We start from the raw sequence: 15575 nt of genomic DNA on the forward strand, positions 1-15575 counted from the left end.
GAAGCAAAGGTGTAGGGAAATGTTTCATCAAAGATCTTTAGGATCTTGGCCAAGGGACCCTGAGGTACAGCCAGAGAGAAGATAAAGGTGCTGTGACTCACCAGCCCAGTGACTCACCTTTCCTCTGAGCAAAGAACTTCTCTGTCATTGTTACTGGGAGGAAAATAGACCACCCAGGGAAGCTGGGCAGCGCTGAGTCAGCAGCTCCTGGCATCTGCAGCTTTCTGCAAGAGGCAGACTCCCAAGCTTCTCAGATTCACTCCAGGCCCCTGAGGTCCCAAGGCCCTTCTTGCAGCCTTGGCACGCTTGAGGCAAGTGAAAACGGATTACCCCCACCCTCTTGGGATTATTGAAACTGAACTGAAGTATGAGTCTTTCTGAGGCTCCTTATCAATGTTTAAGAATGAACAGTGAGATGCAAGTACAGTGCCTCTTTGAGGGGAAAGAAAGGGAAGTAAGGGATTAGATTGAATAGCAGTCTGGTGAAAAGAAAGCAAGACATAGAAAAGCTTGAGTAAGTGGCTCCATCTTTCCTGAAATTTGGGGCGGATATCAAAAAAGAAAAAGAAAAATGTTTTCATGCCCCAGGAGCATTTGCAAATCCAGGCCACCAGCTAGTCTGTCTCAATCCGCTCAGCCTGATGCATCCACTGTTCTCACAGGTTCCATTTATCCCCTAGAGGAGAGGACAAAGAGGAATTCATAATCCCTCCTTCAACTGATGCTTATAAAAGGGCTCTTTGAGAAGTTCCCTTCTCGAAGAATTGAGGATCTGGCATGTCCCTGCTGCGGCTCATCACTGCCATAGCAAGGGTTCAATCCCTGGTTCAGGAATGTCCACATGCCACAGGCATGGCCCAAAAAAGATAATAAAAGGGCTCTTAGAAAAGGTTCCATAATGACCTTTTTGTCATTTAACCTACAGCTTGGTTCTGGGACTGAATTTTTAAAGTGTAAATGTGATTAAGGATTGTTTGGTTTGGCATTGAGCTCATTGGCAACCCAGGTTCCTCAGGTTTGTCTTTGAAATAACAGCTTCACTGTGCAGAGAGCTGGTTGGTTCCCAGGTGGGAGGGTGCAGGTGTTGAGTGTCCTGCTGCTCTGAGTAGCCGAATGGGGCAGCTGGGAAGTGAAAGGTAGGGTGGATTTAACTATTTGTGGAAGTTTGCTTGGCTTTTCTTGCCACCCTTTTTGTTGTTGCTGTTTCTTTTACAAATCAATCTCCGGTACAAATCAGGTGGCCAGTTTTCCTGGGTTCGGATTTGGTGTTGAGTTCTCCTGAAAACATGGAGGCATAGGCTGTCCTCAATCCTACCATCAGGAGGTAACTAGGGGAGCTGTAAATGCCACCTTGTGGTCACACTTAGCAAGTCTCCCTCCTCCAATTAAATCTGTCTAAAGGCCAGCAGGAGTTTGCCACAGATCTCTCTCCCCTGTCCCTAGTGCTTTTATGTCTGCCCCCTTCACCTTCCAGAAATAACCCTGGAGAAAGTGAGTTTACTGTGTTGGAAATTATCTTTATCTGAAGGGGAAATGCCAAAAAAAGAAACTGTCTGGATCTCAGTTCAGTGAGTCTGTTGAAGCCATGGGGTAGGTTGTGTGTGTGTGTGTGTGTGTTTGCTTTTGTAAGTACACATCCTGATGTGTCTACAGGTAAACTGCCTCTGAGCAGGTGCATTTCTATTCCTCTGGAGTCCCTCGAGGGAAGCCTGTGTGTGAGGGCAAGTGCTTTGTGAATATTGTGTACCGGATCCACCCTTGGGAAGAATATAGGTGGTTGGGAGAATAGGATCAGCAGGAATACATGTGTCCAGTTAAGAAGCTTTGAGTCAAGTTGACCGTGGGCCTTAGGGAGATAATGGGGCACAGTGTTTCTTAAAAATGGTGAAAACTTGTGAGAAAATAACTCTCCTTAATCAAAAGAATCTATAAATCCTTTCCAAGAAGGTGGGGGGTGAGCTAATCTTTGAAGTCCCTTTCTTGCTTTAAAATTCTTTAACATGAGTCTAGGCAGTGCTACTGATACTATTTATAAAAATGTTCCATAGGGTAAAACGATCCCAATAAAAGACTGATTTTGGTTTCCACTGAGGTTTCTTGGCTTTCACCTGAACTGACAACATGAGGGCTCGCAATCTTTTTCCGTTTCAGTTCCCTTGATGAGATGGGCTGTACTGGCACCACCCAGGTCCCTGGGTTCTGCTTTTCAGCCTCTTGGCATAGTCTTTTTTGCAATGGTTTCGTGTGTGTGTGTGTGCGCGCGCGCGTGCACGAGCAATGTGTATGTTTTATTGATGAGTTCTGAATTAGCATTTCTTTCTTTCTCTCCTTCCTTCCTTCCCCACCTCTTTTTCATTCATACAGCAGGGCTTCTGTGAATTTTCATTACTTAGTTGTGCTCTGTCACCAGTGCCGATCTGCACTGAGATTTTCAGATCAGAGACTCACCTTACTGACTGTCAAAACTGAAAGAGAAGCCATTCTAGTGTGAGATTTCATTCAACAGGTGAGGAGACTGAGGCCCAGAGAGGTGAAAGAACCTTCCTGATATAATAGCGCCAATAAAATGGCAGAGGTGGGTCTACTCTTAGTCCCCGGGGTCCCCTTCAGCGTGCTTCCTGTTCTCTGGTGTCCCACTCTCTAGCCGAACCTTGTTCAGTTCAGGTTTCTTGAAAGGATTGTTTCTGTTTCTTTTTCCTTCCCCTGGTTTTTTGGAGCCCATGGTGAACTGAGAAATGGAAATATCACCTCCATTTCCAGCACCAGTTTGGCAGTTACATCCACAGCACGGCAGTGACTGAGGCCTTGAAAGTCCACTAAAGGGAGGGTGCACGTGGCAGCTGACTCCATTCTCGTGACGTCGGAAGTGTGGCTGTCAGCCCGATGGACCATCCTTTCCTGGTTGACAGAGTTTGGTTAGGCTGCGGATGTTTCCATTAGAAAACTGGCACATCTTGGGCTCATCCAGTAATTGGCTGGGAAAGGCCCAGGGTGTCCCAGTTTGACTAAATGTGGGCATTTATAGCAAACCAATCTGGGGCCTTAAGGAAAAAGAGAGGAAAGGGAAAAGGCAGCTGGGGAGACTGGGCATAGATTTTGGCAGACGCTGTAGAGGTGGTTGCAGCTGACATTTGATTGGAGGAGTCAAAGGGTCATGGCTTTTTGAGCCTCCATCTCTCTTGAGTTTAAAAATCAAATCATGCCAGCGAAGAGAGCACATCTCATAAAATGGGAGGCAGGCCCACACTCCTCCCCTCTTCACCTTTGGATTTCTAGATGTAATTTCCTCTGGCACTTTTCATTTTTCCTCTCAAAGGCAGAATAATAAAAGAGGATGGAGAAAGGCCTCTCCTGAGCTCACCTCATTAAGGAGGTCATTCCTGTTTCTCACAGGACCCCAAAAGAGGAGAAAACTGAAATAAGGACCCTAAAATTCTACCTCCTCCCAGGGATTATCTGTCAGGGGAATGACCGGCTGGTCATATAACTTCTTCTAACTCTTATTAAGCCACCCACACTAAGGAGAGCCTGGCTGAAGACAGAAAAGCTCTTTAGTTTTCAATTCAAGGGGAAAAAAATTCATGACAAACAGGACTGGAAATAGAGAAAACAGAGCTAGGTAAGGTCTGTGTTCCCCAAGGAACCTATAATCTCAGCGGTGAGTGCCCTGATTTCTCCTTCTTCTAGTCTTTCCTCAGTGTCTGACCCCAATGTGCTATAGACCACACCTCTCCTTCTCCCATCTCCAGAGAAAGTTTCTGCCTACAATGCTGGCTGGGGCCAGTGACTTAAGACCCACAGGTACACAGCCACTCTGCAGCGCAGGGCCAGGTGCAGGCAACACCTTGGGAACCAAAATCCAAAACAATGATTGGGATTGTGGGGCTGTGGGGGTCTAAGGGTAGGATGAAGTGGGCACAGGATGGATTGGCTGGAAAAGAGCCCACTACTCTTGAAAGGTGACAGAGGACACTTGGCTGACAAGAGTAAGAGTGCCAGATGAGAATCTTTGGCCCATTACAAAGGACTTGAGTTGTTGGGCTGGGGTGAGGTTAATCCATTTTCTTTTAATGGGACTTGCTGGCCAAGGCTTCTTCTGCAGGCTGGTGTGAGAACATGGCCACCCAAGGCAGTGACCATAGCACAATATCTGGAATTGATGGACATCAGGAGGAGGCAGGACAGAAGGCACATGCCTGTCACCATAGCAATCTGACTCCAGGATTCTCCTTTGAATTGGTCTTTTAAGGAAATGGCTCCCTTTCCCTCCTTGGTGGGAAAAGAGGGGAAGGTTAAGGATGACTGGGGAGGAGGGAGCATGGAGACTGAGGGTCAGGCCCGGCGGTGGGGCAGCAGAAACCATGCGCTGCTGATTCTCAAGTGATTCCTGCTACATCCTGCTTCCTTCCAACACTCTTAGTATGTCGCAAAGCATGTTACTATTTCCCCCACCCCTTGTTTCATATTATAAAATACAAACAAATGACAGAAAAGGTCAGTTGGCTCGCAGCTGCCCACTGCTTAGAAGTGCAGGGACCGCCGCTTCCTCCCCACCACGGGACGGTGGTTGTACGGGCGCGTCTTCATTTCCACGAAAGGGATGGAGAACTCGTGGCCTTTCCAATGGTACCAGTTGATCCCCTGGGAAGGAGAAAGATAGGCATGTCAGATCACCCTTCTCCACCTTGATGGAACTTCAGCTTGAGAAGAAGGGGAATCATGAGAGCTGGGGATCCTAGGTAGGCATTTAGCCATTTTCCATCATCATGATGCTCTGTGGCTGAGTTTCCAAAAAGGGCATAAGAGCAGAGATTTTTTTTCCCCCCTAGCTTTTCTCTTAAGACATGCCCATGGCCTGGGTCTGAAATAGGAGTGCGTTTCAAGTCATTCCTTATTGCTGGCTTTCTGGTTTTGGCTTTCAGGATTTGCATGCACCAGTGACTAGTGTTGAATTTCAAAATCCCAACAGTATAGAAGGATTTTTAAGGGAATAAGTGTTTGACTGCTCACTCCTGATGGCAGTCTGGTGGTTACTATCTGTCAGGTAACCAGCCCTCTTGGTTTGACCAGGACTAAGGGGTGTCCCTGGCTGCTGGCCTTTGAGTGCTAAAACTGGGGAGGTCCAGTTGGTGATCCTAGCACCCAGCCCAGCCTATGGTCTTGTGGTCTCCAATGGAGAAAGACAGTACACTGTTACACTGCTATTTCTGATCTCTCCTTTCCTGGGACACTTCTCTGGTTGAAGCTGAGCCTGTGAATTGTCCCTGAAATTGGCAAGCTCTTCATGGGATATTCTTGCTGAGGAAATGAAATGGGACATGACTGGTTGTCAAGGGCTTCTCTGACTTTGAGCTTCTGAGTCCCGATGCTTCCCTTTTCCTCCTCTGGCTTTGACTGTGTCCCGCCTTTACCCCAATGTCTGCATTACTTTCCTCTGTGTGACAGTCCTTTCTCAGCCTTCTAGAGCATCTTTTTAAAGGGGAAGTGTCAGACCCACACGTTTACTTAAGACATCCAGTTGAGGGACCGTGGGCTGGACGGCTCTGGGTCCTCCATGCAGCGGCAGAGCTTCACCCACCTGACTGTGCCTGGACTCCCCGTATTTGCCATTGAGGTTGGTCCGGTGGCAGTTCTTATACCACCAGGCCCCCTTGTACGACATGGCACAGTTGGTAACTGCAACATCATTGTCTCTGTCCTCTGTGGAGAAGGGGCGGCCCTGATGATAGCTAAGAGAGTCCCCTGGAAAAAAAGACACATTCATGAGGAGGCCATCCAGGTCTGTCATTGTTTTGTAGGATGTTCTGAACATCTGACCCACTCCCGATAAACCTGGCCTCTGCTTAGAGACCTTACACTTACCCCTCGGTTTCTGTCTGGCTCCTCGGCCTGGCGGTGCTGAACCCTTCCTCCACCCGTCCCCCCTACGCCCTGGGTCCGCTGCTCCTGTGCTGCTCTCTCCAGCTCAGTTCCTCATTCCCCTGGCCTTCTGTTCAGAACTCTGTCCATTCAACTCCACCTCACCATCCCCATCTGTTCCTTCGCGGCCAGCACTGGGGCAGACATTCATGGCCTTTTAGTCTCAGAGGAGATGGTGACCAGCCCTGGTGACGTGGGCCAATCTGGGTCACCACAGTGCAACCTGGCTTTCTCTGCAGGCTTGGTCTGCTCACACCCAGTACCCCTTGTTCAGAACTTGGGGGGGCACATGTGAAGAGGGACACAAGCTAACTAGAGCTCAGGTCCTTAGGAAACAGGATGATAAGAAAATCCTAACCCTACCAGAGGAGAAGTGGTTGGGAAAACTGGGGCTGTATCTTGAGGAAGAGCAGGCTTGAAGGGGGAGACAAGGTCCATGATCAATGACTCCAAATACTTGACGGACTATTGAGTAAAACAACAACAATAAAACCCTAAGAAACAAAAACTCATCAGAGGACTATGAGGATCAGTATATAGAGACTATAAGGAGGCGTATTCTGGCTAAATATATGAGGACTGATCACCTAATTATTAGAGCTGTGTGTAAATGGGGTCGACTACTTGGAGATGTGGGGAGATCTCTATTCTTAGAGGCTGTGTGTTCTCTTGTTGGAATATAGAGTAGGGGGCTCATATGAATTGGGTATTTGAGGTTCAAACTGTAATTCATTGATAACTATTAGGCAAATATCTGGCAGGATTTGTGGTTAAGAGATGTTGTGAGGGGGCTCATGCTATTGAATGAGTTGTTGTCTTAGATGCTTCTGAGGTCACTGTAAGCCAGGAGACGTCATGGGTCTGATCCTGTGGCTTCCAAGTCCACACTCAGCAGTGGCCCCCCAACATCTCCAGTGCATCCAACACAACTGAGCTCTTGGGAGAATGATCTTTATTTTATGGGGAAGCCCAATCCCCTTGGGTCTGTTGGGTTTCTAAGTCAACATATCTTTATTTCTATCCTCTCCCCCTCCCAGTCTCCCCCAAACTAGGTTTTATGTCCACCTAGAGCTGATCCCATACCTGCAACTCATTTTTCCCATTTCTTCCAGGTCTTGGAGAAGGAAGAACAAATTTCTTATTTTTTTCCTTTAAGGAAATATATTTATAAGGAAATATATATATATATATATTATATTTCACCTCTTCTCATCCTAACTCATATTCCTATCCTTTGTCTTAAAAAATCTTGAATTAATCCTACTCTGTAGTGACGCTTTCTTTACCATCAATTCCTTGACTCTGTTGCTGTCTTCTCATCTCCTGCTTATCTCTCTATGATCTAGAAGCTGCCCTCTGTAATCTAGAAGCTGATCTCTCTGTAATCTAGAAGCTTATCTCTCCATATCCAGAATCCAGAAGCTGATCTCTCTGTAATCTAGAAGCTGCCCTCAGTACTCCTTGGAACAATTCTCTCCAGCTTCTGCTTTGATGTTGCTGCCATTGCTCAGATATGCTCCTGATGTTCGACTTTATCTCCTCCCCATATCTGGCTCCCCTTCCCATTTCTGCTTCATATATCCACCTTGTCTGTTCCGTGCATTATCTAAGTCTTGGTTTTTCTTTCTCAAACTGCTGTTCAGTTTTGTACTTTTCTGTTAATTCCTAGCAGCAGTCAATCTTCTATGCTCTCCTACCAGGATTAGTGCAGCAGCTCCAGCTGGTCTCCGTTCTTCACTCAGATTTACATTATCCTGTTTATGGCTGTCACTTTGATCTTCCTTTGAAACCCCACTTTCATTGTGTCGCTCAGGCCCCTGCATGGCTCCCCACTGCTCACGATATTAAGTTGGAACTCCTCTGCCCCCTCAGTTTCAAGGCCCTTCAGGGTCAGGCTCCATCCTCTCCACCTCTTTTCTTTTTCTGAACTCACTCCCTGTCCCAGGCAGCCAGGCCCTTTGCCCTTTCCCTCCCTCCACAGTAACTGCTCCTTCTGTGACTTCTCTCCCAGGATCATCCTGCCCTGGAGTGTTTCTCTCACCATTGGGATCCCAGGCAAGTGATGCTACTTTCATGAAGCCTCACTTCAACCACTCAGACCCTCCTCTGAATGCCTGTTAAGCTGGAGGTGAGTTCCATTTATTTTGGGCAAGTTGCTTTCAAGTAGATGTTTGTTTCTTTCTGAGGTCATGTCTCATGCCTCTTTTGAATCCTCAGAGTTCACACAATGAACTTTTAGGGATTCCTCAGCAGCCTTTTATTGATAACTTGACTTGGAATTTTTAGTTCTAATTCATTTAGAGTCCTAGTTAGAGACTTGGATTTTTCTAGATTCGGAAATGGAGAAATGAGAAGGGGCTGAACTTGGAATTGAGGCCATAGGGATGGATTGTTGCCAGTAGGGCTAGAAAAATGAGCAACATGTAAGATAAAGGCCAGGAGACTTGGGCAATAGTAAATGCCAGAGAAGGGATGGGCTCTTCCTCCATTAATATACTCCATTTCAAGGCTTATTTTATGCCCAAAGTGTGGTAAATTGGACCTTTTGTTGGGGTACTTCAGGAAGGTCTGACTGCCTACCCTAGAGTTTAGCCCCATAACTGGAGTTAATGAAAATACCAATAACTCCATATACCAAAGAATAGAATATTTGGCAAAGCAGGTTTTAGGAAATGTGCTATAAGAGAACCCAGGAAACAGATTGACAAAGCCTAAGCAGCAGACTAGATATTATGTTCTATTAATGCAACAGAGCTTATACAGATGGTTGTTCTACTGAGTGGAAATATAAAAATCTATACAGACAGCATGACCGTGAATAGGTTCTTGTGGAGGAATGGAAAGAAATGTGGCCCACGGGGAACATTTAGAGCTATTGTTTATTCCTTGATGAAGGTGTTACCATGACTGTTGGTGGAAGAGGGTACATCTCAGAATAGGGGGGCGGAAATCTGTCTTATTTTCATTAGTTCAGAGATGGTTTTCCTAGATGTCATTGCAGGGGAAATTTCTCTCTAGACAACAGATGATTCTACTCTCACTGGATGAGAGCCCATATTGATTAACCTAGACAAGAAAAATAATCCTTGGCTCTCACGTTGTACTTTTTAAAAAAGCACATTCACTCTACTTTCACATGGTCCCTCCTGACTGCTCTATGAGATAAGGCAGGCATCATTATTGAGATTTTCCAGATGAGGAAACCGAAGCCCAGAGAAATTGATTTCAGGTCCCCTGAATGGGTAGGGACACCTGGACCAGGGCCAGTGCTTCCCAGCCTCTGCCTTCCTCATCGGCTGGCAGGGAATTTGCGAACACCACGAGTGCTGCTGCTACCTAGGGAAGCTCAGGCCTAAAACGTGGGGGCCCTGGTGCCAGTGTGCACCCTTTGCCCTCAGGGGCTGTTCAGGGGCGCAGGTACCTGCGGTGCCGTTGTAGGCTCCTATGCGGAGTTTGTACAGGCTTCTGCTGTCCTCCACAGAGAACTTGTCGTAGTAGGCGAAGGCGGCCTCCTGGCCATCCCGCATGTCCACGCGCAGCTCGTAGCGGCCCTGAGACGTGATCCTGTGTATGTTGTCCAGCCCTGTGGAGAAGAGCAGAGAAGGCAGTGAGCCTGGCCTCAGCGACTTGGGAAATGGGAAGGGAAATGTGACTGCGGCCTCAAAGCAGATGCTCTAGGAAAGAGGAGGGATCCTGGCATTGCTTTTGGCTTCAGCCCCCTCCCAGGTTGTTATCACACAGACCTTACCAGACTCCAAGGTTCCTTTTGCAAAAACGCCAGCCCAGCTCACCTGATGAGTTCCCAACATGGGTCACCTCAGGGGTCCTAACCTCTGGTCTTGACCCAGGACCTGACAAGCCCTGAGCCTCGGGATTCCGGGCCCTGTCCCCCGCCACTTCCCATTCCAAACTGTGGCGTTGGTTGAAAATGACAGGAGGCATCGCATGGGTGTGAATCCTTTGGTGTGAGTGATAGGAAGCAAGAGGCAGGAGCACTGATCAGAGCAATTCCGAGCGGGCGCTAGGGATCCAGGATATGGGACATCCTACTGTCTCCTGGTGGCCTGTGGGAGGGGTTCCATCCACCTTTGATGACACTGCCCCTCTTTCAGCTCCAGTCCTCCTGAGGCTCCTGTCAGAGAAGAGCATCACCCGCCTCCTGATTCCAGTTCCTTCCTCTCTAACCTGCCTGCTGGATCTTGCACTGACCTCTTCACTGGTCTTTTCTTACCTTCCTTCCCTGCTCTTCCCCTTGGGGCCTGAGCGTCCCAGGCCGTTGTCTATAGATCCGTGTAAGGTGCAAACCCCTTGAGCCCAGAGTTGGGCAGAACCCAGATCCTCCTTAGTGATGTTTTCTCATGTGTATTTTCTTGCTGACTTGCCCCGGCTGGCTGCGCTCTAGAACTTTCTGATTTTGATCTGCCTGTCCAGACTTTGAACCACTCACCTTGCATTGCTGGTGATCTCTGAGTCCTGATTTTTAGCTTCCTACTGAACTGGAGTCCTCCGACTTTGCTGTGACTTTTGATATCTGTCGGAGGACGTCATGATTTAGAATAAAAAATCACAAAGATGGAAGCGAATTTAGGGATTACTTAGGCTAGTCTCTTTGTTTTGTGGAAAAGGAGGCTAAAGTCCAGAGAAGTGAAGTGACTGGCTGAGGGTCGCCTGGGTCTTTCTGTTTCCCCATCCTGTGGTTACAGCTTTGTGCTGATTATATGTCAAAAGCTGTTTGCTATGTGCTGTTTGCCGGGTTGCTGTTACCCTAGGCTTGTGGATATGCTGGGTCCTGGTGGTGCCTTGCCTAGATGCCCTTAACTGGACTATGGACCATCCCCCAGCTGCCTGCTTCTGGGATCATTGTCCTAGATCAAACAGGATTTACTTCACTCTGGAGGCTGCCCTTTCCCTCCCCCACGTCTTGGGCAGACCCCCGTCGGGGCCTGATGTGGCGGATGCCAATCCCAGCGTCCTTGCCCCACTGGAGACTAACTCTGAGGAGCAGTTCATGCTTCAGAGTTTCCCTGAGGATCAGACTGAAGCTAATCTCCCACCAAGATCACATCGTTACCCCTTTTCCCCTGCTCTGCCCCATTCTGAGAGTGCTCCCCTGATAAATCCCTTGAACAAGTATCCCTATCTCAGGCTCTGCTTCTAGGGCACTCAACTTAGAACATAAACTATGGGTCAGAGTATTACCCCTTCCCGGAGTATTGCCACCAAACTACATTCCCCTAGGCCATGTTTCTGTTTAAGAGCCCTCCCTGGCTCCCTATTACCTATGGCACCAAGTCAAAACTCTTCTTCGCTTTAGACACCGTTACATATGCCTTCAGTCAGCCCACTTCACTTCATTTTCTTCTTGCCCTGAGCTGCATCTCTGCTTTGGTTGGAGGGTTTCTTCATTGTCCTGTTTGCACATGTCAGAAAGATCCCTCTTGTCTTATGCCCCCTCCCTCCTGCATTCTTCTTACTCATCCCTCCACGCTTCCCCCATGAAGCTGACTCTTCCTTCTCTGAGTATCTGTGGCCTTCTTATCAGTAGCTCATCGGTTGGTGCAGTGTTTCCAGTGTGGATGGCATCTCTGATGATGTGAGGAGCGTTTTTGGAATAAGGACTAAATAACTTTGAACATAGAGGGAGAAAGGTATTATTTCCGAATTCTTTTTCTTAATAGATTAAGGGGAACCCTTAACCCTGATCCCTACCTTACCTCTCGTGTCCGTTTGAATCAAATACTCTGTGGTTTAACCCCCAACACATTCTAATTTCCATTTTTAACACGACCACCACAACTGTCATTTAATAACATTTATCCTGTTTTCATTCATTTTTGAGACTCCCTTTTATTTATGGCACATGACGACTAGCTTTCCATTTTTGGCAAGGTGATAAAGTTTTTTCACAAATTTTGATAGATTTCATTAAAAAAAGTGATAGACAATTCAAGTGCATGATAGTTCAGATATTTCTCAGATGTGACGGAAATTGTGCGAGTGGTATAGAGTGGCTGAGGTTGGGGAAGCATGAGCACTGTCTGCTGTGGGTGTTTGTTTCCCAGGCAATGCACCTGTCTCCCAAGCTGTCTGCAGACTCTTAGAAGGCAAGGGGAATTCCCTATTCCCTGGACTTCTCTTTTAATTCTTTTTTTTTTTTTTTTGTATTTTTAGGACTGTGCCCTTGACATATGGAGGTTCCCAGGCTAGGGGTCAAATTGAAACCGCAGCTGCTGGCCTACACCCCAGCCACAGCAACTTGGGATCTGAGCTGCATATGCGACCTATGCCACAGCTCACTGCAATGCTGGATTCTTAACCCACTGAGCGAGGCCAGGGATGGAATCTGCATCCTCATGGATACTGGTCAGTTCCTCTGCACCACATCGGGAACTCCCTCTTTTAATGTTTTTACCTTATATTTTTATTAGGTACATCACATACCGATTTGGGCATCTAGTAGGTACTTAATAAATTCTTATCAAGTGATCGATTGATTAATATCTACACTTTAAGTACCTATGATGCTAAAAATGAATATGGTCTGGTCCCAGCCCTGAAAGAAGTTTACATAGTATAGTTAAGAGACAGAAAGGAAAATGGACAGTGATTTGAGCCACAAAAGAGAGAACAGCCAATTTTCCCATAGGCGAAGGGTGAGAAAAATTGATAGGCTAGGTTCTGTGGAAGAAGAGTTTAGCTGCCTGAGAGTTGACTGGCAGAGTGTTCTTTGCAGAGGAGACATTAATGATTCTAAGTGTTGGAGTTTGGGGTTGGTGAGGAAGAGAAAATTGGGGAGTTTGGGATTCACAGATACATACTGCTATATATAAAATAGATAAACAACAAGACCTAACGTATAGCACAGGGAACTATATTCAATATTTTATAATATTCAGTTTATATTATGAATATAGTAATAAATATTCAATATGTTATAATGGAAAAGAATCTGAAAAAGAATATACATATAACTGAATGACTTTGCTGTACACCTGAAACATTGTCAGTCAACTGTGTTTGAATTTAAAACAGTGTTTGGAGGAGTTTCCACCACGGCACAGTGGGTTAATAATCTGACTGCAGCAGCCCGGCTCGCTGTGGAGGTGTGGGTTTGGTCCCCAGCCCAGCACAGTGGGTTAAAGGATCTGGCATTGCTGTAGCTGCGGCATAGGTTGCAGCTGCAGCTTGGATCTGATCTCTGGCCTAGGAACTCCATAGGGTGTGGGGTGGCCAAACAAAGGACAAAAAAACAAAACATTAAAAAAAAAAAAAAGTATTTGTAGTTTGGCGTTGGTTGGAGGGTGTACGGGAGAGGAGTGAGGCCCTTGGAGGTTGGGAGCAGCACAAGAGGAGGGCTTTGTACCATATCCTTCACCTGCTGGTGATGGAGAGTCATTTGAAAGCTTTAAAAATGGGCTTAGCCATTGCTCAGATTTGGAGTGTGAGGGAGATGACTGTAGGGGCCATGTGGACCATGGGTGGTCCTGGAGGCAGGGAGCCAGGTGGGGGAAAGATGGTGAGGCTGAGTGAGACAGTGATGGGGAAAGTGAGGGGAGACCACGAATACAGAACACAAGTATCTGCCTTTCCTCTGCCTCCTTTCATAATCACTGTGAAAATCTAACCAAAAGGGAGATGCAGGTAGTAATAAATTTATTGCTCTCTGGGATTAGCTCCACTGCCATCTGCCTGGGTCAGGGGTGTGTTTACCTTCTCATACGAGTTCAGTTCTCAATCTGCACCTCCTGTTTGTGTCGGATCTCTAGGAAATTGCAGGTCACCTCTAATGCCACTTTCATTTTCCCCTTCCCATCCAAGTCAGGTAATAACATTCCTCTAAGGAACTGGAGCCAAGCCACTGCCTCATTTCTCTCCTGACCTGCAGGCTGGTTGGCTGGTGCTTGGCTTCTAAGAGATGACCAGCCGGCCTGTTGCTCCCTGGGCCCCCTTCCCCCAACCAGGCAGCCCACTCCCTTTGTTAACGTTGCCTCGTGTCAGGACCTATCAGCGTAAGAGACTATTAATGAGGATGGGAAGAGACAAAGCAAAGAGGAAAACACCACAAGATAAAAACAGATCAATAGTGGAGCCAAACAGAGCGAGGTACTGAAAGCAATTCACTAGCTGTCAGCTTCTCAAAGGCTCAGGGTTTCTGATAATCCCATGTGGACACAGAAAGGAGAGAGAGGGACAAAAAGCCAGAGCAGCATTCCAAGGGAAACAAAAAGGAGGCGTTACCCAACCAAAACTCATCCTCCAGGTTCCCAAAGCCAGCCCGGTACTCAACCCACTTCCGGAAAAAATCGGTTTGGCCATTCTGCCGCCTCTGGAATACCTGTGAAGAGAGGGAGGAAATGAAAAAAAAAAAAAAAAACAAAACCAAAAAACCTAAGGAAAATAAACTCTAACGAGGAAAAGTGCTATAACTGAGTTTTATATCTGCATCGACAAAGATGCTCAGATAAGGACCACTCAGTACAGGGCTCGGTACTTGCACAGCAGTTGTTGTAGGAGCTGCTCAGAACCCTTCTCTGAAGAGCAGGGGCCCTTGATGAATAGGCCAGGGTGTAATGTTGACACTAATTTGCACCCCTGAAATGTAGAAAGGATTTAGGATACATATCAAGCCCCCAAATAGTCAAGGGAAATAGGCTCGGCTCTCAAATTAATCTTTTCGCACCATGGGGTACAGTAGACAGCATTTCTCACCAAAAAAAAAAAAACCGGGACCAACTTCAGATCAGCTAGTAACTGTCATCATCCTATTTCAGGCAAAGCAACTGCATGTCATTCACTTTCCGAGCTGTTTAAGTGCTAATTTCATTTAACCTTCAATACATCAGCCTCGGCTTCAATTTCCAATTATACTTTAAGAAGGAGGCACAAATATGTCAGAAACATAAAAGAAAATGTCTCCCAAGAGTGGTTGTTATGAGCACAGCCACCATTTAACTCCGTTCAACAACTATCCATTTTGCACCATGAAAAATCCAACACTGTGTGTTGGTGCTGGAGGGGGGATCCGAGGAGGGTGGGTGGGAGGGGCTGGGTTTCCATCGGCACTGACTCAGCTAATGCTGAGCTGCTTTAGGGCCAGGCTGCCAGAATTCTCCCATCTGCATAGTGGCCTGTACCGATGTATGAGGCCATTCGCCAGGCTGCCCTTTCTCTTCTCTCTGTACTGCCTTATCAGACACGAGAGGAGGGTGGTGACAGAAAGTAGTGTCTTTCTTTTTCCCACCACTGCTGCTCCCTGAACCCCTGGGGAAGAACCAGAGAAGCCAGGGAGGGATGAGGACAGGAGTGACCTTTGTCACTAGAGGTGGCTGTCTAGGGTCTGCCCCCATCTGCTCCGCCATATGCAATCCTCCAATAGAAAGATCCTAATCACCTCCCCTAATCACTTCCTCATGCAGGGAATTCATCTCCTCTATTCCTTTATTATAGTTGCAGCCTTTGGCAGACCAGACCCCTTGGCCTGTCTGAAGCTGGGTTGGGCCACTGCAGCCTTCATATGCTTATGCTTTCCTCTGCCTGGCCAAACATATGACTGGGCTGCTGAGCAAGGGCCCTGAGGACATGGAGATCCCTAGGTTGGACATGTGAGGGGTGTATGAAAGGATGGCCAGAGGATGATGAAGTGTGGATGGATGGAT

At 47.1% G+C, this 15575-nt stretch overlaps 1 protein-coding gene and 1 long non-coding RNA gene across 23 annotated transcripts in view; one reads left to right on the forward strand and one right to left on the reverse strand.

Moving 5' to 3' along the window:
- Window positions 1-15575, forward strand: part of LOC102162878 (uncharacterized) — a 462928-nt gene that overhangs the window by 121780 nt on the left and 325573 nt on the right. For all 13 annotated transcript variants that reach the window (XR_014816285.1, XR_014816295.1, XR_002335933.2 and 10 more), the window contains exon 4: window positions 7931-8047. This is a non-coding gene — a long non-coding RNA (uncharacterized LOC102162878). The remainder of the gene's footprint in view (window positions 1-7930; window positions 8048-15575) is intronic.
- The window catches only part of TNR (tenascin R), a 416877-nt gene continuing 404835 nt past the window's right edge, over window positions 3534-15575 (reverse strand). For all 10 annotated transcript variants that reach the window (XM_084977657.1, XM_021063666.2, XM_013989629.3 and 7 more), the window contains 4 exons: window positions 14158-14254; window positions 9341-9502; window positions 5579-5742; window positions 3534-4641 (listed from right to left, as the gene is read on the reverse strand). In XM_084977657.1, the coding sequence (XP_084833783.1) occupies window positions 4522-4641; window positions 5579-5742; window positions 9341-9502; window positions 14158-14254 (543 nt within the window). In that variant the 3' untranslated portion in view covers window positions 3534-4521. The remainder of the gene's footprint in view (window positions 4642-5578; window positions 5743-9340; window positions 9503-14157; window positions 14255-15575) is intronic.

This window comes from Sus scrofa, chromosome 9 (assembly GCF_054392235.1).
Source record: "Sus scrofa isolate SSC_HxYL_T2T_F1_AM1 chromosome 9, Sscrofa_HxYL_maternal_Yorkshire_Landrace_v2.0, whole genome shotgun sequence".
Taxonomy (NCBI): domain Eukaryota; kingdom Metazoa; phylum Chordata; class Mammalia; order Artiodactyla; family Suidae; genus Sus; species Sus scrofa.